The sequence below is a fragment of the Lasiosphaeria miniovina genome (genome assembly GCF_030549165.1).
Source record: "Lasiosphaeria miniovina strain SMH2392-1A chromosome Unknown B0T26scaffold_5, whole genome shotgun sequence".
Lineage (NCBI taxonomy): Eukaryota > Fungi > Ascomycota > Sordariomycetes > Sordariales > Lasiosphaeriaceae > Lasiosphaeria > Lasiosphaeria miniovina.
Window position 1 is genome coordinate 4,407,418 of NW_026848224.1, and position 25,222 is coordinate 4,432,639.

At 53.9% G+C, this 25,222-nt stretch overlaps 8 protein-coding genes across 8 annotated transcripts; 2 read left to right on the forward strand and 6 right to left on the reverse strand.

Annotated features, from left to right (window-relative positions):
- Window positions 1-1,291: 1,291 nt before the first annotated feature.
- Window positions 1,292-1,851, reverse strand: B0T26DRAFT_648720 (uncharacterized protein; the record flags this gene model as incomplete). The annotated part of the gene is made up of 2 exons (XM_060438020.1): window positions 1,292-1,566; window positions 1,641-1,851. The coding sequence occupies 2 exons, from the start codon at window positions 1,849-1,851 to the stop codon at window positions 1,292-1,294; spliced, it is 486 nt and encodes a 161-aa protein (XP_060295041.1).
- A 1,724-nt stretch (window positions 1,852-3,575) lies between these two features.
- Window positions 3,576-5,654, forward strand: B0T26DRAFT_858443 (secretory lipase-domain-containing protein). The gene has a single exon (XM_060447723.1). It carries the CDS (start codon window positions 3,759-3,761, stop codon window positions 5,172-5,174), a length of 1,416 nt encoding a protein of 471 aa, XP_060295042.1. The 5' UTR covers window positions 3,576-3,758; the 3' UTR covers window positions 5,175-5,654.
- Window positions 5,655-6,255: 601 nt separating this feature from the next.
- Window positions 6,256-8,995, reverse strand: B0T26DRAFT_599837 (ankyrin repeat-containing domain protein; the record flags this gene model as incomplete). The annotated part of the gene is made up of 4 exons (XM_060435699.1): window positions 6,256-6,467; window positions 6,977-7,309; window positions 8,519-8,648; window positions 8,750-8,995. Coding segments are annotated over 4 exons (921 nt in total), but the record flags the coding sequence as incomplete, so codon positions are not given.
- A 1,588-nt stretch (window positions 8,996-10,583) lies between these two features.
- On the reverse strand, window positions 10,584-11,067 carry B0T26DRAFT_718171 (uncharacterized protein). The gene is made up of 2 exons (XM_060442369.1): window positions 10,662-11,067; window positions 10,584-10,605 (listed from the first exon to the last, which is right to left on the reverse strand). The coding sequence occupies exon 1, from the start codon at window positions 11,024-11,026 to the stop codon at window positions 10,733-10,735; it is 294 nt and encodes a 97-aa protein (XP_060295044.1). The 5' UTR covers window positions 11,027-11,067; the 3' UTR covers window positions 10,584-10,605; window positions 10,662-10,732.
- A 3-nt stretch (window positions 11,068-11,070) lies between these two features.
- Window positions 11,071-11,989, reverse strand: B0T26DRAFT_718172 (uncharacterized protein). Its single transcript, XM_060442370.1, has one exon. The coding sequence runs from the start codon at window positions 11,648-11,650 to the stop codon at window positions 11,147-11,149; it is 504 nt and encodes a 167-aa protein (XP_060295045.1). The 5' UTR covers window positions 11,651-11,989; the 3' UTR covers window positions 11,071-11,146.
- A 5,281-nt stretch (window positions 11,990-17,270) lies between these two features.
- On the reverse strand, window positions 17,271-18,059 carry B0T26DRAFT_651758 (necrosis inducing protein-domain-containing protein; the record flags this gene model as incomplete). Its single annotated transcript, XM_060438303.1, has 1 exon — window positions 17,271-18,059. One exon carries the CDS (start codon window positions 18,057-18,059, stop codon window positions 17,271-17,273), a length of 789 nt encoding a protein of 262 aa, XP_060295046.1.
- A 993-nt stretch (window positions 18,060-19,052) lies between these two features.
- On the forward strand, window positions 19,053-21,118 carry B0T26DRAFT_783126 (mitochondrial carrier domain-containing protein; the record flags this gene model as incomplete). The annotated part of the gene is made up of 2 exons (XM_060446739.1): window positions 19,053-19,090; window positions 19,520-21,118. 2 exons carry the CDS (start codon window positions 19,053-19,055, stop codon window positions 21,030-21,032), a joined length of 1,551 nt encoding a protein of 516 aa, XP_060295047.1. The 3' UTR covers window positions 21,033-21,118.
- Window positions 21,119-21,841: 723 nt separating this feature from the next.
- On the reverse strand, window positions 21,842-23,500 carry B0T26DRAFT_753813 (uncharacterized protein; the record flags this gene model as incomplete). The annotated part of the gene is made up of 1 exon (XM_060445754.1): window positions 21,842-23,500. One exon carries the CDS (start codon window positions 23,498-23,500, stop codon window positions 21,842-21,844), a length of 1,659 nt encoding a protein of 552 aa, XP_060295048.1.
- Window positions 23,501-25,222: the final 1,722 nt, after the last annotated feature.

Below are 25,222 nucleotides of genomic sequence, written 5' to 3' on the forward strand. Positions count from 1 at the left end.
CCGGGTCTGAATGAGCTGTCGCAAAATCTCCCCACCTTGGGGTGCCAAAAGGCAATACTCAGATAGCCGTGCAATATCTCCAGGTCACAGAAGTCTCTGTATTCTGCGAGATGGGGATGGGAGGCTTGTGCTGGTCGACGCAACCAAGATAGTGGTTGATGAAGCGAAAGGTACAGACATCAAAGCTAGGGTGTGTGATATCATCCTCTTGCTGGACGGTCTGCGACGATGCGAGCTGAATGGTTCGGCAAATGCTGTTCTCGTAGCCTGGGGTAAACTCAAACTCCTTGCTACAAGTGTGGCAGGCAGAATCCATACCGTTGCCCCAGACGGAGTCCAGGAATTTGGACTGCCGAAACTTTCGCTCTTCTTTGCCAACAAATATCGTGTATAAACTCTCGGCCTCATTTGGAGTAGGAGCCTGAGTTGCAACTTGGCGGGCGGCGGCCTGATTGTCACCTCGTGCCTGTGGGACGACTTCGTCTTCACCCTCGTCCTCCGACTCGAGCACGATGTAAATTTCACTGTCAAGGCTGCTCGGGGCGACACCGCTTGACCGCGATCGCTTAACACCCCGCGGGGCTTCACTGGGAGCCATTTTCGATCGAGCCGAAAATAGCAGAGAGCTGGTTGCTTCCGTGTGAGGCGGACTGCAGCTGCCAATTCCAGTTGCGGGTTAAGATTTAGTTCCGATTTCGCAATGCTGAGTGCCAATGGAGTTTGGTGGCGGAGTTAAGGGTTGCGACGTGAAGATCTGCCGCTGCAATGACCGTGTCTGGAGTGCAGAAAATGTTGAACGTTTGGTTGGCATGGGGGCTACCCCTGAGGTGGGTGAGGGGAAAAGGTACCAGACCAGAGGTTGGTAGGGAAAAAAAGTCACCAAAACCAACCTACTGTGGGGGGTGATATGGTAATTCCACAGGCTCTAAGGCGTCGTGACTTGGCCGCCTAGCACGTTTGCGGCGAAAAGAGAAAGATCATTCCCGACACTGCAGAGCGGGAATAGGACCGTAGAGGATAGAAAGGTGTGATGCAAAAAAGGATGATGCAAAAGAGGATGATGCAAAAAAGGATGATGCTGTGACTTTGGAAAGAAGTCTGGTGCCAAACTCGAGCGGGAGAAAGACGGAAGGTCGCGCACGAAATTATTGCCAAGATTCGTGAATAGATAGAATTCGTAAAGCAAGGAGCTGGGTAACGTCGTCTCCGTCTATGGTCTTTGACATGAACCACCCCACCCGCCCCCATAATCAAGACCACCCTGGTCTATGCAAACCCAAGCGCTCGTACCTCAGTACGACATATACCACATATCTAACGTGAAGCCCGTGGCAGACGGCTTCATGATGCCAAACGCAAACACGTAGTTCATCCACCAAAAGCCCTTGGAGCCCGTCTGGAACGACGCGCGCACGAAGACGTTCCCGTTGGCCTCGCGCGTGATGCCCGACATTTGCACGTAGATGTTGGAGTTGTCCATGGCGCGGATGTGCGCGCGTGTGTCTGACAGCGCGTAGCCGTTGCTGGTTTGTATGTTCCAGTCTTCGCCGAGGGCCAGCATTTTGCCTTTTTTATGCGTGTTAGTGACTGTTCATCTCATTTTGCAAATGTCATTCGAGAAAGAAAAGTAGATCACGTACCAGCAATATTCGGCCCTAACACGGCGCCCCCGATCACGGGAATCACCGTGACGTTGCCCGCTGGAATGGCGCCCACGTCCACTGAAAGGCCGACCGTGACGTTGGCGCTGAACAGATACTGCACGCCGGGTGGCGCCGGGGTAGCCGAGCCGGCGCCAAGCACAGGCCTGACGAGTGCGCTCGCGAGCGTGAGAATGGATAACAGATGCATCGTGAGCTGGGGTGAGGAAATGTGACACGACCGAGCAATCACAGCTGGAAGGAGGCGAGGTGAGGGGCTTGTCTATTATGGCCTGGAAATTTGTTGACGTTTCCGGCCGGCACCATTCCCGGTAATGGGAGAGGACTCGGCTCCGCGGCCTGCTAATCGTGCCGAAGGATTCCAGGTTCGGCTGGCAGAGGGGGTCGATAGCTTGGTAATAATACGTTACACCGCATCGCGTCTACGGATTAGCCGGATTTGCTCTATCTAAAAAGGGGCACGAGGAGGGCACGAGGAGGGACTGCTCGTGGCAGAACCCGGACGGGGCCTGAGTCTCAAAAGGGGGATGGTGATAATCTATCAAGATCATACCTTAGATGTGTCAGACAGGCCAGCGGAGCGCTTCTCGCTCCGGTCCCATATTGGTTCGGATAGAAGACTCATTACCGAACCCGGGCCTTTTCCTGGGCCAGTTCCTCTGTCACTAGCTTGTCGACAATATTTTCGAGATCGAGAAGATTAACCTCGACGATACAAAGCTTACAAGAAATGAAGCCTTGTTGTTCTCACGGCATCAAGAGTCGCGGCGCTGCCGATGATTCGCCGTCCAAGTGTCATTGACCGAAGATATTATTGCGTACCCTATAGGATTAGGGCGTGCCTCCCAGGATTAGGGCGTACCTCCCAAGATTAGGGCGTGCCTCCCAGGGTTAGGTCCCAGGGTTAGGGCTGTTGGCTGGCCTACAAAATTATTTGGATGGCGTCGGAAGACTGCAATTGCCGGTGCGACCAGCTGACATCTGCTGTCAAGATTCCTCCAGTGGGCGGCGTTGCGGTGGATATCTGGGGCCCTGATAGGGAATTTTATAGGGTAGCACTGCCAAGACATTATCCAAATGGGATAAACTGCCAAAGATTCGCCCTCCTTTTATCCTACAGGGGGGGAAAGACATGCCATCCTGTCATAAACAGTCTAGGTTGGTAATTTACGGGTAGAAGGAGAAAGATGCTCGCTTGTCTCATCCTTGCTCGGCGAGCTATAATTAACTCACCGTCAAAGTATAAAAAATAGGTGGAAGAACCCCCGCCTCCGAAAACGTGGGACGCGTGCTGTGGTGCTTGGGTGGCAGATCGACAGGGGCGGAGCCGTTACCCGCGTGAATGGGGTAGATCGACACATATATTAATTAGCCTTGGCCTCTCCCCACGAACGCCATCAGTGCTGTGAATGTAGGTACCGAGGCTACGTCCCCTCGTGTCACCCTGCCTCGACCTTAGATAGTAGCCCCGCGTCGCAACGACAGCCGATAATGGTTTGTTAACTCCTTAAACATTGGGGGGTCGATGAATTTTGTACCCTTTTGCTCTCATTCGCCATCTGCCTTCGATGGTTTGGCATTGGAATATGCTACTTTCGGGCTGACGCGTCCCGCACACATACCAGGATGCGAGATAATAAACAAGTGCTGCTATAAATAGGCTGCATCTGAAGCGACCGAGATATCATCAGTGCACCGTAGTACGTGCACACCGTGCTGCGTGCCATTGTAAACCTGATAAGACTCCAGAGATCGATTCATTAATTAGGGCTCCAGAATTGCAGACAATGGGGAGCTACCCAATTAAGCCAGTGCCAAAAGTCACGTGGCTCAACTCGCGCGAGCGACTAATCACTAACTGTAACGTTGCTGGACGGTAGTAGCTAGCATCATGATCTCGGCCTCAGCCGAGATATTCCGACAGTGGGAAACCCTGCCAGGAAAGCGGCTCGCCAGAAGTGCCAAGTTTTCTAGAAAGACGGAGAAGATGTATAACAGCCAGTACAGTCAACAGGGAGCTACCAGAAACCAGGGCGTCCACCCAGCTCACCCAGCTCACCCAGCTCACCCAGCTCACCAAAGCCGCGAAATCCAAACATGGCTCGCGCTGCCTGGTGGCTCCTGCTCGGAGCCTACTGTCTCGCTGTCGGTGCAGAAACATTACACCCCAAGCTCAACAACACGGGCATCGACGAAGCCACATTCAACCCACCAATTCCCGTCTGGAAGCTGGACCCGTACAGCCCGCGCGCCGGCCGCATCGGCGCCGGCCTTGCCGCCGCTGACGTCGCCTACCTCTCCTACCCATCCCAAGATCCCTGGTACTCGGCGCCGGACGGGTGGGAAGCCGCAACACCGGGCTCCGTGCTGAAAGTGCGGCACCACGCGTACAACAACACGGCAGGGCTCGCGATCCCCCACGCGCGCGACACGTTCCAGGTGCTATTCCGCTCGACCAACAGCCAGAAGAACGCCACGTGGGCCGTCACCACCGTGTTCCTGCCGGCCAACCCCCGCTGCACCAACTCTACCCTCGCAAGTAACTGCACGCAACCGATCCTCTCGTACCAGCTGCCGTATGACACGTCATGCCTCGACGCCAGCCCGAGCTTCGGGCTGCAGTTCGGCGAGCCGTACGGCGAGATCGCCGCCGCGCTGGCGCGTGGCTGGTGGGTGTCCGTGCCCGACTACGAGGGCCCGCTGGCGTCGTATGGCGCAAACATCGTCGCCGGGTACATCACGCTCGACTCGGCACGCGCGGTGGTGAACGTCAGCGGCAGCACCGAGTACGGGATGCGTCACGCCCGTGTTGCGCTGTGGGGGTACTCCAACGGGGCGTCGGCGACCGAGACGGCGGCCGAGTTCGCGGCGGCGTACGCGCCGGGCCTGCAGCTCGCGGGCGCGGCGATCGGGGGGCTGGCGCCGGACGTGGCGGCGGCCGGGCCGCAGCTGTCGCAGACGCAAGTGGCGGGGCTGCTGGTGCAGGGGCTCATCGGGGTCACGTCGCAGTACCCAGAGCAGCGGGCGTACCTGGTCAGCCGGCTGAACCCGTCGGGGCCGTACAACGGGACCGAGTTCTTCTGGGCCAGCTACATGAGCGGGTGGCAGTCGCTGCTGTACTTTTGCTACGTCGACATCTTTGCCTACTTCATCGGCGGGCAGGCGGACCTGCAGGACGTGCGCATCGTCAATATGTTCCTCAAGGAGGGCACGCTGGGCCGGTTTGGGTTGCCGAATACCAAGATGTTCGTCTACCATGCTCTCGACGACGACATGGCGCCGATCAAGGACACGGATGCGCTGGTAGAGCGCTTCTGCGGCGACGGGGCGAATGTCTTGTATCACCGCAACCATTGGGGGGGACACAATGACGAACTGACTAATGGAAGACAACGGGCGTTGGACTTCCTCGGCGATGTTCTGGACGGGACGAATATTTTGTCGGCTCCTGCAACCGGGTGCCAGACGGTCGATGTGACGTTCATGCAGGATCCGAATACACCGATTGCGTGATATGGGCGGTAATTAATGAACGCGTTGGCCAAGAAGTGTCGGTATCTAAACACGCATCCGACGAATGGTTGCCAGCCACATTCTGAAACCTTCGTAAAATGACACAAAAGGTCTAGCAGTCTCCGTGTACTTGGCCTGACCCCCGTCTCTCACTCCATCGCATTCTCTTCTTACCTAGAAATCCACCACTTTCCCACCAAGTTCCCGCTTGAGCTTTTGAAATCGTGCTGCATATTGAATCATGGTCTCATCCCAACGCTTCTCGTCATCACCGAAAAGTTCATACGCCTTTGTCCCAACTCCACTCCAGAACTTGAAGTTCGGCGGCTCGTCACCAGATTCCGAGATATCAGCCTCACCTCTTTCCACCAGTTTAGGCTGCTCAGTGAACCGGCGCACAAGAAGCCAGTCGACTATCTTTGGAAACAGGCGCGCGGCCGTGATGGCGCTGTGGTTGCCCGTCTCCTTGGAGGAATACGCCAGTTTTGCGCCTTTCCGCACAAGAAATCTGACCGATTTGGCAGCCCCAGCTGAGCAGACAGCCATCAACGGCGTCCCCCGCCAGTCTTCTGACTCGATCTCGCAACCGATGCTGATCAATGCCTCGATCAGCTCCACTGAGTCCGTGAAAGCGGCGTCTGATAGAATATTGCCGAGACAGGCCGGAAATGTAGATATGACTCTATCCTCTCTTCAGGGTACCGTCTATGAAGCACGCGCGTAATATATGCGACGTGAGCAGTGCTTTAGGCCACTAAAGTGCTATGCGTGGCCATCTTAGCGATCAACCCGAGGCCACCGAGGTCTATGCCAGAGTGCATAATATAGGCTGTTGAGCCTTTGTTCTCACAAAATGCAATCTGAGCCGCTGTAAAATCATGTTGTAATGAAGCAAATGGGTCCGCCCCTTTGGTGCAGAGGTACGAAAACACTGCTAGGTGCCCAGATGCTGATATCAATAGGATATAGTGGGCCAGATGCGCAGTCAGCGCCGATCATCTGCAATCAGCTGCATGGTCTATACCAGGGCACTAGTGCCGTCGCTTTGTTCGCAATCGATATCGGCACCATACTCCTCGACCAGCTTTCTCACCACATTTATCTGCCCTGCCCACGCGGCAGCCATCAGGGGTGTGTCGCCGATCAAGGTTCGCTTGTTGACCAATGCGCCGGCACGAACTAGACGGTCGATAATGTCGCACTGACCCTTCGATGCAGCTAGATGAAGTGGTGTGCAAACTAGACTGTCTGTATCCTCGAGACTGGCGCCAAGTTCAATTAAGGCATCAACACCTCTCGAATCAGCCGCTTCGATTGCGCATAATAGCGGGGTTGGATTTTTGGAAGTGGAATCTCTTGAGTTTTATTATCCGGCTCTGGATTGCTGTCGCTTGGGAACGAGAGTTCGCATTGCCGATACTTGGAAATCAGGATGTTAGCGGCTACTGAGTAGAGGTGATCCAAGTTTTCTTTCACATACCCTTTGCTCTGGATCAAAGAAATCAACTCTTGAAGTGTTGAGAGACTGGTTTGTGATAGCCACGAGGAAAAGAAGGTGAACGCGCTGGGGCTGGCCATGGCAATTTAGAGAAATGTAACGCCGTGTTCTTCCCTTGTATCTATTATGTGATTGTGAACGGTTGTAGGCGAACGACTGGTCCCATTTTCAATGAGCTAGCTAACAATGTTGAAATGTTCAAGCTGGGTTGCGAGCAACAGCGGAGTACAACTGTGACAGCTGGGGAGCTTGCCGCTTAAAGAACATCCTTGGCTGTGTAGTGCTCGGCAAGCTTCAAGGTCACCCTTCTCAATAGCGTGCTCGAGCGCAGTGACTAGAGCAATGGAGCTTCGCCAATTAGTGGAGGAGCTCTTAGCCTGCGGGTCACTCTCCTTCCCAATAAACAACGAGATCATGCCCTCAAGTCCGGTTCGATAGGCGTACATCAGAGGAGTAAGTCCTTGCGAGTCCTCGCAGTTATGTTTAGCCCCGTGTTCCAAGAGCGCCTTAGCTGCCCTGACTTGTTCGAAGCGCGCGGCAAAATCCAAAGCCGTACTCCCGTCAACAGCTTGAACATTCAAGTCGGCCCCTCGTAACAGAAGAATGCGGACCATCCTTGAAGATCCATCAATGGCTGCTAAGTGCAGGGCAGTGAGCCCTTCGCTTGTCGGAATTTTAATATCTTGCACCAAATTATGGTCTAGTAAATATTTAATGACGTCGCGGTAACCGTAGGAGGCAGCCAAATGAACTGGGCGGAATTTATTGATACTTTTCAGTGTTGGATGCGTTCACCAATCTGTGGCAGTTTCCCACAAATTGTCTTTCTCGTCGATAAGAAGCCGGAGCTCTTCAAGGAATTGGATTTTTCCAGTGGTTGCTGCTAGTTGAACCACAGTGGCCCCGAATGAAGATAGCTGCTTGAAGTTGGCTCTCGACTCAAGCAGTATTACTGGAGAGGTGTGGCAGAGCCCATCCATGAGGTGGTAATACAGAAGAGAGCACCCAGCCCTATCAATGTAGTGGTTCGGATCGGCTCCAGCCTCAAGTAACATTGCCAGCTTTTCAAGGCGAAATGGAGTTTCGAATGTTGCGAGAGCCGCACTCAAGGAGTGATTTCCTGAGGAAGGGCATCGCTCGTCCAGTCGTGCCTTATCTGCATGTTTTAAAATGAAACGAAACATGACAAGAAGGAATATCTCAGCCGAGAGGCAGAGAAACTCTAGCGCAGACCTAGACTTTATCCGCCTGTGCAGATCATAACCTTTGGCAAGCAGAGCCTCAACGAATTTTGTTGAGGACTCTTTGCATGCCCATTCCAGACAAGAGAACACCACGGGGTCTTGTTCGATTTGTTCGATGTGCTCCGTCGTCTGAAGGGCCTGGAAGAGTATCTCCACGATCCACGATGTACGGTTCTGAAGATACGCACTTGAAATCTGGCTTATTTCGTGCGCAAGTAATATGAATCCGGATTTTCCAGAAAGGCCTTCGTACCTTCTGAACTCTCCAGAATTGATAAGACATTGGGCGACATCTTTCAACCATGACTTTGCTTCCCCATTCTTGCTTCTCTTGATGTGGTTTTGGACCACCATCAAACAGAAGTATTCCCACGTCGTCTTTCGTTCGTTGTCAAGAGTTGGTATGACCTGCAGTGCTAGTAGCCCCCGCAACACGTCAATATTAGGTTCGTCCCCCTCGTCGTAGGTCTCGGTATTTCCCGACTCCGTAATGTTGTCCCACAAAAAGAGCTCAGCAGGATTTCTACCATCGGCGCGACGGCCATAATGGTATATGGGTTTCAAAGCTTCCAGGGACCCAAAATCAGCAGTCCTAGGAAGACAATGTAATGGGGTATTGCCGTCTTCCAGTTTCAGGTTTGTCTCAGCGCCGGCTTTCAGGAGGGCAACAATGACATCCTCTGAACCCCACGTTGCAGCATGTATCAAGATGGGCTCATCACCACAGAAGTACTCTTGGTCGTGTGAGCAATGTTCTAACAATAAGAGTGACGCTTCCAAAGACGTGCAGAATATTGCTTCGGCTAGAGGGGTTCGAAATTGCTGTTGACCACTCGTAGAGCACGGTCTGGCTGGTCGACTGTCGCCAATAGATGTCGGAGAATGACGTGTGAATTTTCGGCTGCCGCAAGATGCCAAATCGAGTTGCCCATATTGTCCCTGGCAGTTATATCAGCCCCATGCTTAACTAGTAAGATGAGCATGTCCTTCAGCGAGTTTGCGGTGCAACAAAGCACTGGGGTTTTCCCGTGCGGATCCTGCCGGGACAAGTCGAAATTGAGGTTGAGAAGAATATCCACAACGTCTAGTGAGGAATATAAGCAGCCAGGCGGAGAAGGTCAGGGGGGTCTTTAGTGTTCTCCAGGAATGACTTGACTTTTTGGTCTGCGGCAAGTGTTGTCAGAGAGTCTCTGTCATTGTGACGAACGGCGGATTCGAGCGCTTCGATGAACTCTGGGTCTTCATTTGACAATAGACTCGACTGTGTAGCCTCAGCTAAGTCTGCATATTCCCAGCCATTAGAGACGGCAATTTTCCACGCCGCTTTGTAGAGACCAGGGGTGGGTTTGTATTGTTCGGTCGGAGGACGGATAATTCCCATCAACTGTTGGAGAGAACCACGCAGCCGAGATGAAAACTCGTCGTTTCCCGATTTCAGCTTCGTCGACCACTCTAAGGCTAGTAACTCGAAGTGGGGAAGACAGTCGTCACATTCCATTCCGGCCTACATCAAAGCCCTGAAAATAGAAAAGTCTCCAATCCCAAGACCGACAACAAATAATATTCCCGCAAGAGCTATCGTCATATCTGTGCCTATACTTCGTACTTCGGTAATTGGTTCAGCCCCGGCATCGAGGAGGAGTGAGACAATTTGGTTGATGGACTGGGAAGGGATGTCGCGGACCTGTATTTTGAGATCCATGATATAGTCTTCGCTGTAGCGTCTCCGTGTGACGAAAATCACAGGTCCTGTTATTGCGCAGACCAACGGGGTTTCGATGTCGGCCCGCGTGTTGACTTTGTCGCCTCTATTCAGAATGTGGTTGCAGAGGCGCAGAGAACCCAAGAGAGCGGCCATGTGGAGTGGGGTGAAATCTTTCCGAAGGACCGCTAAAATGAGCTCCAAAAGGGCATCTGGGGTTGCCTTATCAGGAAACATCCGGAATAAGTGATTATAATTTGGCGCACGTCGGACTCGGTAGTGGCGCCCAAACTCTAGGGACCACGCCACGAAGCATTTTGTTCTTGATCAAACAATACTATCGCGTTTGAGAAAACAAAATCGTCAGCCCAATGTTCTCGCGCGGCATGATGCCACCGCATTGCAGCATACTCGTAGAAAGGATGTTGCTTGGCCCGCTTGGACAAGAACCGAAGCTCCTGGCGACCGTCTTCAACTGGCGTCCGCGCAAATTCGGCCGCACATAGAAATCGAAGGCCGGCTATGGCAAGCATGCGAGTAGCTTTCAACGAGGACAGTTGGTATGGCGCGAGATGCGGCTGTGTCGTGTCGATATTCTCCAGGAACTCCTTGCCGGAGAAGTGGGCGAACTGAAAGTGCTGGCCGTCGTTGGATTTTCGAACCAAACTGCCGCAACTGAATGCAACCTCCCTTTCGTCGACCGAATCATCGGGATCCAACGATGCCGGCTTGCTAGCTAAGCCACCATCTCCGACCGAGATAGCCTCGCAAAGCTCCGCAATGGTCAGAGGGGGTTCGGCGAACGCAGTCCAAAGAAGCGTCTTTTGCACAACGGTGCGAACGTGTGCATTGCTCTCGCTCACCCGTTGGAGAATTCTGTTGTAGGTAGCACTCAGGCCTGGCGGTAATTGGGTCAAGGCCTTTCGGCGGGCTTTGTCCGTAGGAAGCCGACAGAGTTCGCCAATCTGGCAGCTAACCCACCGGAACCTGTGAAACAACTGTTGAGGACTGAGATCAAAAAGCAAGGGTAGGGGTAGTCATACATGCCGTCGGCGTGGGGGACCAAGTGGTCAATGATCTCATCTTTGTGACTTTGTTTTTCGATTCGCAGCAGCTAGTTTCGAATCCGTTTGTCGACTTCAGATGCAGTATATACTAGCAGATCTTCAGTATGCGCTGCGATTTGTACACTGGTGAAGTCGTGTTGTAGTTGGCCCCGGATTAGATCTTCGTCACGGTTGAATAAGGCGATATTGATGGCGCCACCCACCACCGGATCATGAGTCGATGTGTCCACCTGAGTGACAAGGGACTTGAAGAGATGAACAACGTTGGAGACCTGGTTATCGTTTCCGCACTCGTTAATAGCATCAATAATAATGAATGTCTCGTCGAACTCGCACGCCATTGCCTTGACGAGGTCGACAAGCTCGTCCGCGTCAGGGCTGAGGTCCAGTCTGTTTGTTGGGTGTAGTTTGGCATAGTACTGGTCCAGAAGTGAAAAAGCCTCATCGTTTTGTCGCGCAATCTAGGAAGCCAGTGCGCCTAGTATGTTGGCCGGATCACCGCTCCGCGGGTCTGCGTAATCGCAGAAGAAGAAAGCAATGGCCGTTGACGATGTCTCGCGCTTTAGGACACTCTCGATCATAGCACCAGCCAGGATCGTTTTGCCGCCGCCGGGGATACCACAAAGCCACAGCTTTGAGTTGGGCACATCCAGCCACTGTTTGAAAATGGGGCCTTCTGTGAGCCAAAGGCCTGTCAAGGGGTGCCAGAGCTTCAACCTTGTTCTCAGGTTGTCTTGAGGGTTGACTAGCAGAAAGCTGGATAGAACCTTCTTGCGGTGGAAGTCCAAGTCAATGCGCGTCGAGACCTCCATGTTTCGCTGCAGGAGACCCTGGATACTCGTCATGGGCCGGTTGATTTCGTCCTGTCGGGAAAGACATTTTGCAATGGCAGCCATCGAATCGGCACCCAGAGCAAGCGTCATAGTATCCTTGTGTCGAAACAACTCTGCGAGATAAACTTCCATCTGACCGGATGAAAATGGCCATTTGAGCTTCCGCTGGAACCCGTCAGGCTTACTTGCACTCTCGAGGAAACGTTGTGTCGGGCTCGTCCTCCAAGCTAGACGCCAATAGGGAAAGGCTGTGCAGTATGCCTGCCATGGTCTTCATCTCGTCCGCGAGGGCATGAATACCCAGTTTGGCCGCCTGGGCAGACTTGATGTATTTGAAAATGAGTCTGAAGACCGAGTCGGCAAGTGTGACAAGGCCGGCAATGCTAGCAGCGACTGATATCGGATCCATGGCGAGAACCGAGCAGAGATTGTCAGCAGTGTTTGGGGAGCGCGTATGCGGTAAATGAGGACACGATGAAGTGTTGTGACGGAATTTGTGACGGAAATCCGGCAGAGGGAGAGTGTTGGTCTTGTAGCCACTGGAGAATAAGGTAGACAGGGTGACCCACCTTTGCAATCGCCCCACTTTGTAATTTTTCCCCCACACCGCCAACTTCCTACTCTCTACCTTCCACCACCAACAACTTCCTCAATACTGGTCGGAATAGGCTCAAAATACGATGGTTCGACGCGTACGAGAGCGGCTAATAGCCGAGGCTATTGAGGCTATTGATCAGGGCGCTCAGCAGAAGGAAGTAGCGCGCCTATATAGGATCCCTGAATCCACCCTCAGCAGACGACGCCGTGGACAACAGGATCCACGACAAGCCCAAAAAAAACACCCAGAAGTTAACTGACGGCCAGGAAGCCTTCGTCGCCGAGTGGGCTCTTGAGGAGGAAGCTGCAGGGCGTGCCCCAAGTCGTGCACAGCTAAGACGATTCGCACAAGCGATCCTGAACGAAGCCGGGCTCCCTGGGCGAGTTGGTGAGCGCTGGGTAGATCGGTTTTTTACCCGCAACCCCAGGGTAAAGGCCAAGTTAGGTACCTTATTAGAACGGTCTCGAGTCAAAGGATCTACCCGTGAGAGATTCCAGCATTTTTTTGATCGTTTGGAAGCTGTAATTAAGGACAAGAAGCTGTAATTAAGGACAAGAAGCTGGTACCTGCGAATATCGCCAATATGGACGAACATGGCATGCAAGAGACGGAAACTACGGTTGGGAAGGTGATTGGGGATGCCCTCACATCTCGGGCAGTCCTGACTGGCCCTGATCCAACGACCTGGGTCAGTATTATCGAGTGTGGTACCGCTGAGGGCAAGCGATTGACGCCCGTAGTGATCTTTACGGGTGAAAATCTACAAGGCCAACACTTCCCGGATAACTTCAAGGAACTACCAGTCCTCAAGACCTGGAAGTACGACTGTACGCCCACAGGCTGGAGCAATAGCAAAATAGCTCTTATGTGGCTCAAGGAAGTATATCTTCCTCAAACAAAGCCCCAAAGGAAGGACGATTGGCGCCTATTAATCCTCGACGAACACGCTACTCATATCGACGAAGACTTTATGCTTCTAGCTAAAAGAAACCGCGTACACCTACTATACTTGCCTTCACACACTTCTCACAAGACCCAGCCACTCGACCGGTCTGTCTTTTCGGCTTTGAAGTCCTATTTTCGCCAAAGAACCCTCGAATTGGCTTCCTTCACAGCCTCAGCACCTATCAACAAGCAACGCTTCCTTTTTTGCTACCGGGACGCCTCAGCGCAGGGTATGTCAGCCCGGAATATCATATCCGGCTTCCGGAAGACTGGAATCTGGCTTTTCCAACCCGCTCGTATACTTGACGACCCCGAGGCGGTCCGGGACGAAGCTGCAAAACCAGTCCCCCCATCCACACCACCCCGGAAGACCCAGGCAACCCGGAACGACCTCTTCAATACACCTCAAGGTAGTCACGACGTCCGCAGGCAACAGGGCTTAGCCAAGACGGCCACTAGTCCCCGAGATAGGGTCGTCAGGACTATGTTGACGAAGGTAGGGAGGGCACTTGATCAGAAGAATACGGAAATCGCTGCTTTGAAGGCAAAAAACGACTTCTTAGCCAACGAGTTGGAATCCAAAAAACCCTATTCACGTAAAAGGGTCAAAATAGACGCCAACGACAGATTTGCTACTATTGACGAAATTGACGAGGCTCAAAAAGCTAGTCAAAAGCCTCCCAAGAAGAGATCCAAGAAGACCAAGTCCAGGCCTGCACACTTGGTCCAGGAAGCTGAAGAAATTATCGCCCGTGGGCTTGAGCAATATAGGGCGATTGACGAGGACTAGAATGTACTTTTTTCTATAGAATTTGGCCTACAATTGAGTATTTTGACGATTCTTGTGGTGGGCGGTGATGGTGGTGGGCGATTGCAAAGGGGGGCGATTGCATAAGTGGGTCGCCCTGTCTACTGGGACGGGAACCGAGCCTCAGCGGATGAGGTACCTAATACCTTGGTTATTGGGGTACCTAATCACATTGGTTATTGGCGCGGCTTGTGGCTCAAATAGTCTCCCGGTGCCTCCTCTTGCCAGGTGAGAAAGAAAGTGCAGTCTGCCCCGCGAGACATTCTACCGTGGCATCACGTGCCGACAGTACTGATTCGAAAAGAGCCAAAGAGCCAATGACGAACCACCAAAGGCGGCCAACATAGTAGGCGAAGCACTGCGAGGTGTTGTGCGACCAACCAATGAGGTTTCCACCCGACCCTCAAAGCCCCGCCCAGAGAATGAATGCCTTGCGTGTTCTAGCCCTCAAACTGCAGCGAGAAAGCCTGCTGGGCTGCTGTTGAAGGAGCCGGAATCTGCGCGTTTGTCATACCTAATTAGTTCCATTTTTTCCCCGGATGATTATCTTAGAATAAAGGGCGATGGTGATTATGCGTCGAAAGCCGTAAGCTATTGCGTGTGTAAAAGTTAGGTTGCTTGGAGCCTTATCTAAGGTGTGGAGAACGAAATATCTGCACGGAATGGTGCACCACCACCCTGAATTTCGAGTCTTGAATTCAAGCCCCACGAGATGTGCCTGCCAGACTCAGTGGATAGATCCTAGCTTCTCCAAATCCAACACCCTTCCCACCCACACCACTCTCCGAAGTAGGATTGGGGTTGTAACCTATTTTCAAACCCGTTTTTGAATTTCACATTTCAGGACATTGTTTTCGTCGTGGAAATTCCGAGACCCGGAACTATACTACCGAATATTCTACGCAGTTGTTAGAGCAAGCAGGTAAGTTTCGGAATCGCTCCAATGACAAAATGTAGGTTACCTTGCCTTTCTATTTTTGCAACTTACTATTCCACGGGTTAATTATCGCAGAGCCAGGGGTATCGCCGACCTCGCCTCGCACAAAGATTTAGGATTTGCTTTCCGCTTTAACTCAGAGGACGTTCCAGAAAACACCTGCCCAGAAATTTCAATGCCAATGCCGATGTCTGCTGTAATGTTTAGCTGCTTCTATCGAGGAGGCACCCAACTTGCGCCACACCGCAAAGAGAAAAAAAGAGATCAGAACCACGGCCCTGAAAATCACCCCTGCGCACCCTCCGGTTCGGTCTTGTACACGTGCAGGGCGAACTTGAGGAGCAGCGCCGAGATGACGACCCTGCCGAGCTCGACATTCCCAACAGCAAACGGGTGCACGCTTGCAAGGCTGCGGCGGTATTGCGACGAGTTAAAGGGGAGGCAGGGGTACAGGAGTTTCTTCGCCCGGTGCAGGACTACCGCGAGGTCAACCATTGGGCAGGCTGTGCCAAAACAGCTCCCGGGACAGGTGTGTATCCATATGTGAACATCCGATCATTCGAAAATGACGACCCGAGAAGGTAGAATGCGATTGAAACTTACCTGCTTGATGACAGAGAGGATGGTCGATACTGTTCTGGAGCTGCTTACGTTGGAAGACGGGAAATGGGTGAATTGCATCCGAACCAGTTACTAAGTCGGGAGAAATGAGACTACCACTGGGAAGAAAGCTGACGGGGAGAGGAAGTGAATTAGACGGGACTCGATGAAGTATTTATCCTTCAATTCTGTTCGCAGCATGATGGGGGCAGGCACAACCACAACGAATACTATTGTCCCTATTCTCTAGTGTTACTCTTTCCTACGAAACTAAACCGGCGTATTGTCCTCGAGCACAATAGGTAGTTTGCACGGATTATGTGGGTCTATCTATGTGTGCAAGTAAATCGTTATCCCAGAAAAACGACATGGTCATCACAAATATGGGCGGCTATAATTCTTTGGCAATATTTATATTTTGACAATAAATATCTTCATCATCAGTGCCTTTTGCGTTTTCCTCACCCGACTGCATCCATCGGTCTTCAGAATATCTACTTAGATTTGTACAATGATGTTGAGATGACAAGATCATTCGTACGGTAGTAACTGCAGTAACTAGAACGAAAGGTAGGGGGTTGTGGTGGTTGTATTCTTCTATATCTTCTAAAGGATCACGAACTACGGTAACAGGGTGCGCAGTGGATTTGGCGATGCCGGGAGGTCACATGATGTGTGCGCCTCGTGCACGTGCCGTATAGAGGCCTATGCGCTGGTCAGCCACTGAGGCTGTACATCCCGTTGACTGGTAGTTCCTACAGAGGAGGTCATTATTAATAATTCATTACAAGAAATTGAAATGAGCTACAAAATTCGGGGGAGAAGCTCGCGTCCAAAGATCATGTTATACTCGACAACGCACATCGATGCAAGATCGCCCAGCAGCCTGACAAGGACGACTCGAGCCCACCACACCCCCGAGTCCGACAAGATCTGAACTCGAAAGTAAAACCCCGTCTTGTCGAGGCTAAAGGCAAACTACCGAAATGGCAGGAGAAGGGGAAGAAAGAAGAACCAGAAAAACATCCACAAAAACATCCACAAGGGCCACCCCCACCTGCGTCGACATGCTCACCGTCTTCCTATACTGACGACCTACTGCGTGACCATCTCTTCGCAACCACCTCCGTAATTTACTTATGAATTCCTGTCGCCCGCTGCATTCTCCCCTCCATCCTCTTCCTTCTTCGTGCCGATCTCCTTCCTCTTCCTTTTTCGTCGCCGATCTCCTTCCTCCTCCTGCTCGATCACGGACATAGCAAACCCAGATAGGCTGCCAGTCTTACTTCCGCGACATCTCCCGTCTCTCCATCGCCCACCGGCTCGGCAGGCTCAAGGAACCCAAGAAATCAAGGCTGCAATCACCGCGATCGTGCAATCACCGCGATCGTGCAATCCTCTCACCTCGACGCCCAGGACCACCTCGTCGCTCCACCCTGTGACCCCAAGCTGACCCTTTCAATCTTCACCGCCGAGGACGCCTAATGGGAGTCTATGGGGAGCTCGCCGGGGAAGATGGAGAAAGGTGATTTAGCTAAGTAGCGCCCTAGTTTAGGTTTCTAGCTCTGGGTCGTTCTTCTGGAGCGCTGCCGCGGCGTCGGCGTTCTCCTTGTCGGTCCAGGTCCAGGTTCCTGGAATTAAATTCGGGAGCCTCGATCGGTCCATTTGTGCGAACCTCCTGTTAAAAATCCTCCCACGTACAAGAAAATCTTTGCCAATGAAACCGTAACGCAAACAAGTTACCCATTTAAATGAAACAATCCGGTCCTTCCAAGCGAACCCCCCCGTATATAGGAAATGAAATCAAGCCCTCCATTTTCATGTCTTCCATCAGTCATTACACCGCCTCTCGCCAGTCCTCTGCTCATGGAGGCGTGCCAGGGGAGCCGACGTCGAGATTCGGATCAAACGTCGCGATAGCCGCGGGCTTGGCACTGGTGATCTGGGCCGGGAACGACGAGTCCTTAAGCGCGATGTTGGCGGAGCCAAAGTCGTGGGCATACAGGAGGTCGCGGATGCCGGCGGGGAAGCCGTTGTACGAGACTAGGGGGCCGCGGAACCACACGCCGAGCGCGTTCTCGACGGGCTCGTCGGCGGCCGAGGCGAAGCGGAAGCAGTGGGTGCTGGCACCGTCCTTGTGGTAGACCATCTTCGGGTGCTCGCCGTCCCAGCGCACGTTGGCGGCCGCGCGCACCTCGTAGTTACCGTGCTGCGACGCGCCGACGTACTGCGCCCCCTGGCCGTCCTTGACCCACACGGCGACGTGCTCCCAGTCGTGCGTGTGGCCGACGTCGATGAAGTAGGGCACGGCCACGTCCTTCTCGAAGTAGTAGTCGTAGATGTAGATGCACCAGCCGTTGTTGCAGCGTTGCCGCGAGTACACGTTATTGTTTTGGAGGTCTGAGAGGTCGTGGCAGTCACTGGAGGTGCCGACGAACTGGTGAGGCAGCCCCTGGACGATGTTGCCGCTGGCGTCGATGGCGGGCACGTTGTAGCAGCCGTCTGTGTCAAAGTCCAGCGACGGCTGCCACCTCAGGTCGTTGGCTGTGGCCCTTTGGGGAAGGGCGGTGGGAGGGTTGACGGCGCGCGGCTCGAGCAACGGCAGGGCAAGAGCAGAGCCGGCGAGGGCTGTGACGAGGAGGGAGGTGATCATGTCTGCAACAGAAGAGTGTGAAGTGCGAGTCGGCCAAGGTCTGCAAGCGATGAAGGAGGGAGGTTTGGACCACGGCTGAATGTCGACCGCCGAGGGCTGCTGCTTCTTATGTCAAGTGAGGGCCGGACCGCGCCTCTGCCAAGATTCGACCCTCATGACGACAGCAAACACAGCATCGTGACCTTCCTCTCCTCGACATCGTCGCCGGTCACACGTGTCTTGGAGATTGGTGGTGGACTGTGCCCGGGCCTCTGCTACCACACCCGGCGCGTGGGCAGGTCCTAGGCCGTTCAGTGCAACCCATTTCTCGTTGCATTGAGGTCATATCCTTTCTTGAACGAGACGGCCAATCGTGAGGGGAAACTAGGGAACGGGGCCGCTGGTCGCTAGGTGCCAAGAAGGGCGGCTTACAGGGGTCGCCAAGGGCAGCCCGGGATTGCTGCCGAGGTCAGAGATTGGTCCGATGCGTGGAAAATTCCAAGTTCATGCGCAACTCCGTTCCATCAGCTCGGAGTTCACTGAGGGAAAAACTACATAGTTATTTTAGTAAAAATGGTCGTGACAAAATCCGGAACAAAGTGCGAAAGAGGAAGCCGAAAGAGATAGGGCAAGAGGGTGAAGGATAATTGGCGGGGTTGATGGAGGGGTGGCAGTGACATGAGATGCTGAAGATTCCGGGTCAGTGCCCTGGCAGTTAGTTGGGTTGCAAAATCAAGGAATCAGGATTTCGAAAGGATCGATAGACGTAATTAGCTGCCCTCCGGCCCGAACCGATACGTGGTGGATTCCATTTTCGATACCGACGCGGGGAAGTTGCCAGTGGCCGTGCATGTGTGCTCTACTATGTACACTTGGTTCAACGGAGGACTGATGGTGACTTCAGCTATCTTCAGCCCGTAATTAAGGTACAAACATTTCAGGCAACAGCGCTTCACTTTCAGCTGCCCCTTCTTGATCCCTGTCACCCGTCGCCGTTGCCCGTTATCGCCAAGCATGGAGCTTGTGGGGGGGGAGCGGTGGAACCCTCAGCTGTCACCAACCGGCACCAGCTGCGCTAGCTGTGCCCTGGTCGCGACCCAGCACCAGCCGCGCTAGCTGTGCCCTGGTCGCGACCCAGCACCAGCCGTGCTAGCTGCGCCCTGGTCGCAGCAGCACCAGCTAATTCCGGCTGTTGGCTCGCACTGCTGCAGAGCTCATGCCGGCTTGGCCCAAGATCGCAAAAGCCTCATTCAACCGCCGCGGTTGACGACAACTCAAAGACATGCGGCAACGACACAGCGTCTGCTAGCCTCCAAATCCACCGCGCAGACCCTCTCGGCACAAAGATGCACTCGCACCATGACGCGCAGCAGCACAGATGGCCATGAGAGTAAAACCACGCGCGACACGAGCAGCAGCGAAAGCAGCAAAGGCAGCCCCCACACATCCCAAAACCCCCACAAATCCCAAAACCCCCACAGCCAGAACCTCCAGAACCTCCAGCAATCCTCGCTCTATCCGTATGCACCCGTCGGCATCGGCATCCTACCCGCCGTCCCCGACGCCTCGCAACTGCCCGAAAAGGCACCAAGCAGCAATGCCGCCACGGGCGCATCGGCCGCCGGCGTGCGAGCTCTCACCTCGCAGGCCGTAGCCTTCTACTTCCGCGCCCCCGTCAAGGCCTTCTTCCGCACCCGCGTCGACTACCTCGCCTACGCGCGTGCCGTGCAAGAGATGGCCCTGAACCAGCGGGCCCTCAGCCAGTTGCACCCCTTGCCCGCTGCCGCCTCGGGCTCGTCCATCTCGGGCGCCTGGCTCTGGTTCAAGCTGCGCATGCACGCCACCACGCCCGGCGTACTCGCGTCGGCCGTGCGCCACGACGGCTGGCGCGTCGTCCCCGACCACGTCCTACCGCCGCTGCTGGCCAACGTCGGCGTCGGCGCCGTGCTGTACACGAGCTACCTGCAGATCCTCGGCCGCCTGCACCCCGAGAGCTCCTTCGCCAGCAGGCGCGTGTATCCGCCGCCGGCGCCGCTCGAGACCTTCGCCGCCGGGTTTCTGGCCGGCACCATCCAGAGCGTCGTGGCCGCGCCCCTCGACGCCGTGCAGGCGCGCTACGACCTTGGCGCCCACGCCGCCGGCATGACGGGCAGCGGCAATCCCGTCCCCAGCACGGGACCCGCTACTGCTGCCGCGCTCGAGCGGCCCAAGAACATGTGGTCGTTCGGCGCGGCCAAGCTGCGCGAGATCGGCTTGCGCGGCATCTTTGCCGGCTGGGGCCTGTCGTTCCTCAAGGACAGCATGGGCAGCGCCGTCTTCTTCGCCACCTTCGAGTATCTCAAGGCGCAGGGCTACTACAGCTTCGTGACGTGGTACTACGGCGCGCTGAACCCCGACGCCGTCGTGGTCCTCTCGCGCAAGAGGCCCGCGCCGGCGACGAGGGCGGACGGCCTTGGCAGCAGCCGTGACGATGTCGCTGCTGCCGCCGCGTCGCATATGCCCACCGTCATCAGGCCGCATTACGCTATTGAGCCCACGTTCCTGCTGCTAGCCGGCACGGGTGCCTCGGTGTCGCAGCAGGTCGTGCTGCACCCGCTGTCGCACATCCAGGTCGAGCACTGGGAGCGGCTGGAGGCGCTCGACGCGCAGGTGCGCAAGATGCGGCGCGACGATAGGATGGCGTCGTCGTCGTCGTCATCATCAAAACCTGCCGGTGCTACCAGTACGACGCCCAGCAAGCAGCCGAGGTGGCGCATGTTCCAGGCGTACTGCGACGCGTACCGCCAGTCCTGGGCCAAGTGCCACGCCGAGGCCTGCGATGCCGGCCTGACCATGCGCCGCTGGCTGTACCGCGGCTTCTGGTGGAACACGATCCGCCAGGTGCCGAGTACTAGTGCGGGCCTGATTATCTTCGAGCTCGTGCGCCGCAAGTACGGCCTCGGCGCCGACCAGGTCCGCATCAGCAAGGATGGGTATGATATTCTCCTCAACTAGTTAGGGCGGTATGAGAGTGTGTGGCATGTGTTATGGTGTTGGTGGTAATTAGTGTTGTAGTTATTGGGTGCACGCATATTAGGCGGCGTTCTTGGATACAGGTTAGAATGGCTAGAGTATTTTCTTTGATGCGGAGCTTTTGGGCTAGGTTTGGGCATGCCCTTTCTTTGTTTTATTCTACTCTTTTCTTGTTAAAGGTGGCGGGAAGTACTCCAAGAGTTCTTGACCTGTAACTAGGTTCTGGGAGTGGTGTTGTGAATTCGGAATTGAACATCAAACTTCTCTCAGAACCGCAAGAAATTTTGCATCTGGCTGCTTGGGTTACGACTATGACGCAAATTCTTCTCCAGTGAGAGCTGAAAGGGTGGAGACCAGCGACTGGCTGTTTACTTACATCATTGGGCACCATTGTCAGGTTGTTATCATGATGGGAAAGATTTACTAAACTAGGCAACTATCGACCGGATTTAGCAATGTGTCTCATGTTATGGCCCATGGCTAGAAATATTCAGGGATCTCACCGGATCCTACAGCAAACACCCCCTCCCCCCCCGCGCGCCCCCCGCCCCCTTTCCTTTGGCGCCTCGCCAATTATCCGAATAACTCATTATCCCCGTCTCGTTGCGCTCTTCGTTAGAAAGGCTATGAAGCGCCATCCAAGGAAGAGCTCGGTATTTCCCAAGATGGTCACAGGATGGTCCGAATGCCGTATTGACAGTAAGTACAAGATGGCCTCCCTGATAACCCTCTTGACGATACAACATGGCTCAAGACATGTACGAATGGCTTGATCACCAGTCCTTCTCCTCTCAACCCTCCTTCTCCAAGTCAGCCACGACAAAATCAATACCTAGCTGACGGAACTGTTCGCGTGCAGTCTGGCCAGATTTGTCTTTCGACGCCCAATGATCCTCAAAGCGATTTGGGTTCTTGGACCTCATCTTGATGTCCCTGAGGTTTGGGAGGCCGTCCACTTTACGGCGCTCCCGCACAATCTCCAGCAGCTGGGACAAAATGAGACGCAGGAAGTCGGGCGACGGTGAGAAAAAGATATCCCGCGACGGTATGAAACAAGCAAGATGGAAACCACCCTCATCCCTACCCAGCGGCGAACGCCAGAGATTGATCAGGCTCAGCGTGACGAGCGAATCGGGAAGGAAACCACCGAGCTCCCAGGCGGCCTCCTTGTCTCCAAAGGAGACCAGCGTCGCGAAGTCGATCTGCAGGTGTTGAAGACATCCCATGCGGCCCAGGTCATGGATAAGACTGCTACCGTGGTTGTTGAAGTACTCGAATACTCCTCTTATGCGTGTGACGGTGAGATCCAGCCTGTCGAGACTGCCGAGACGCATGAGGGCTTTGAGATGTTGGGTCCTGGTTCGGACGGTACCTCTTTCAGTCTCCAGAAAGTCGAGCTGAAGCTTGATCACCTTGGGAGACACGTGAGGCGGTCCTCCAGAGTACGTCGACGCTCTATCGCAACGAATGTGCGCCACTAACTTCGATATGCTCTCCCCGGTCGATTCAGATTTCAGATATTTTCCCCAAAGATAGCCGTCATCGATGTGGATGAATCGGAGCTGGGGGCATAGTTGCGCCAGAAATCCTACGATTCTCATAGGGTCTCGTGAGCAGGGTGGTTCGTTTCTCAGAGAATCGACAACAAGCGACTCGAGGTTTGGTAGAAACCTGAACCCCAGAGGGGCTTTGCCAGACTTGGATGTGGCTTTGAGGATCGTGTCAATCCACCAGTGGTCGACAGTGGTCTGACGGTTCCAGTACAGCTTTTCCCGCTCGCGTGGCGTGCCCACGCTGGGAACAGGGGTTTTAGGTAGCCACTTCATCCATTCTTTGTCTGACAACACTCTTGAGGTGGTAAGATGGAGACATGTGACGTCCGGAACCATACAGAGGACGGCACCCAGTAGCCCGCCCATGTTGGCAAGGGATTGGTAGGGAGAGTCCGTGCGTGTGAAGGAGTGGATGAATGCATCGTTCTCCGAGAATGGTCGTGGGAATTCGGAACGCGCTGCGACAATGGCGGCGTGCAATTCCTCTCTCATGCTGCGCTCGAGGGAAGATGTCGGCAGCTGGCCAAGCCAGGCGAAAGAGACAACCAGGCGACGGAGGTCGGGGGCTGTGCAAATGGTTCGGAAGAAGTACAAAAGGCCTCGGCAGTCGGTGATGATGACCTTACTATAGAGCAAGATCTGGGCAGGCACCGACAGCGCTCGCCATGCTTGACAAGCGGCTCTGAGCGCGGCGCGGCTCTCGATGACATGACGTCTTGGACCTGTTTCCCGCCGTGGCATGTACCAGCGTCCGCCGGTGTGGGGTTTAAGGGTGATCGTGAGGGCGCCGGCGGGAACAAAATAGCGTAGGATATCCATAACCGTCTCGGCAGGCAATCTCAGCATAGCCGGAACAGGGCCCGATGCGGGCGACGGTGTGTTGCTCGGTGCTGACATGATGCTACTTCCTCGCCGGTCTTGGGTCTTGATGAAGAGGCGAGGTAACGACTGTGTTGTCTAAACTAGCCGAAGTGATGTAGAAGTAGAAGAGTAAATAGGCAGTGCCCCAGAATAGGTGGTTTGAAGCTTAATATAAGGGCGCCTGGCTGGCCTGTGCTTGTCCCGTACAATGAAAACGTAAGACTTGTGATTTGACAATTAGGAAATCTTTTCAGGGCTTTGATCCCGGTACCCCAACCAAGATTTTACATACGCCCGAGGGAGTCATTCCTAGCTTGCTGGCATTTGAGATACTCAGGGCCTAATTTACGCCTAAAAGATCACCTAGCCTAGGTATAAAGACCTTAAAACACCAACCACGCACAGAAAGGTAGGCATATGAAAGTGTAAATAGTATTATCTCTACTTTGCCCAGCTTCCTTGGCGCCCGGGAGGCCGTTAGGTAGCTGCCATGAAATGCGGCATTTTGCAACACAAAAAGCGGCCCCTGCGTCAGCAGATGCTAATGACCCCTAGGGGGGGACGCAGATCAAAGCTCTTTTTTTAACCATGCACAGTGAATTCCTCTAATCTTGCAAAACGAAGGACCTAAGTTTGTCGCGGTGCCATTCTATACCCAAGGTACCTAAATCATCTAGCCAACCGAGATGAAGCAGTTTCTACTTTTTCGCCTATCCCTTGTGTACTCCATTCTACAACATAGGGTCTGAAGCGGGGACTCCCGCACCTGGAATTTACTCGACTAAGATTACAAGTGTACCTAGATTACTACCGCACTCTAAGCATTGTTATCATTGTATTATTGTTGTCCTTGTTGTGTATATGACTCTAGACTATTATGGTAAAGTAGCTTGTTGAAGTCGCTTTCTTGATAGAGTTAATGAACTTACAAAGAAAGGAAGTACATTGGTACTTTTCGATAGCCTGCCCAGCGTATATTTCAGCCATAAAACTAGAACAGCAATACGATTAGAAAAAGACCTCCCCTCTCGTTGCCAAGCTCCAGTCATGTAATTACGTCAACAACGAGCTTTTGATACGCGCTAGGTATGTTAACTAGCGACAGCTTAATTTGCATAGTTCAAGATGCTTAGGCTAGTTTGCCCGGCGTTTTCCCTTCGTATATTCCCAGCTACACGCACTACAGGGCGGGCGAATGGAGGTGGGGGTTGTGGGGGGGCTGTGACTACGTTGTAATTACCTAAGGCACTCAGAATACAGAAGAAGCCGCGTAATCGGCCCTAGACTCGACCAGGAATGGTAATTGTGGAGGATTTGGTATCGAGAAATACACCCGGGCACTGGATACTACGTCGATCTGCAAAATGAGAGCTATATTTTCCAAAACGGGCAGCAGGTTAGGGACCGCTTGCCGCATGAAGTGCCAGATGTTGCTACATAGGTTGCCGTTTCTCACGGATCTCGGCCCCAGCTGCAGCTCGAAACCTGGTTCTAGTCATCCAGAGAGCTGCATCCTAATAATGCCCACCCAAATACGTCGGCATATCTTGGCGGACCTTGGCATCTCACCTCCGGGCGCTTTATCAGTTGATACATGGAAGCTGGCAACGTCACCTACCTGCGCGTGCTCTCTCTACAAGTTGGCACTACTCCGGCCCAATGGGTCTTCTCGCCTCCCGGATGGAGCTCGTGTCTCCGGATGGCACGCACTGCAAATCGCGCCAGGAAACGTAATAGGCACATAACAGTTGCCTATAA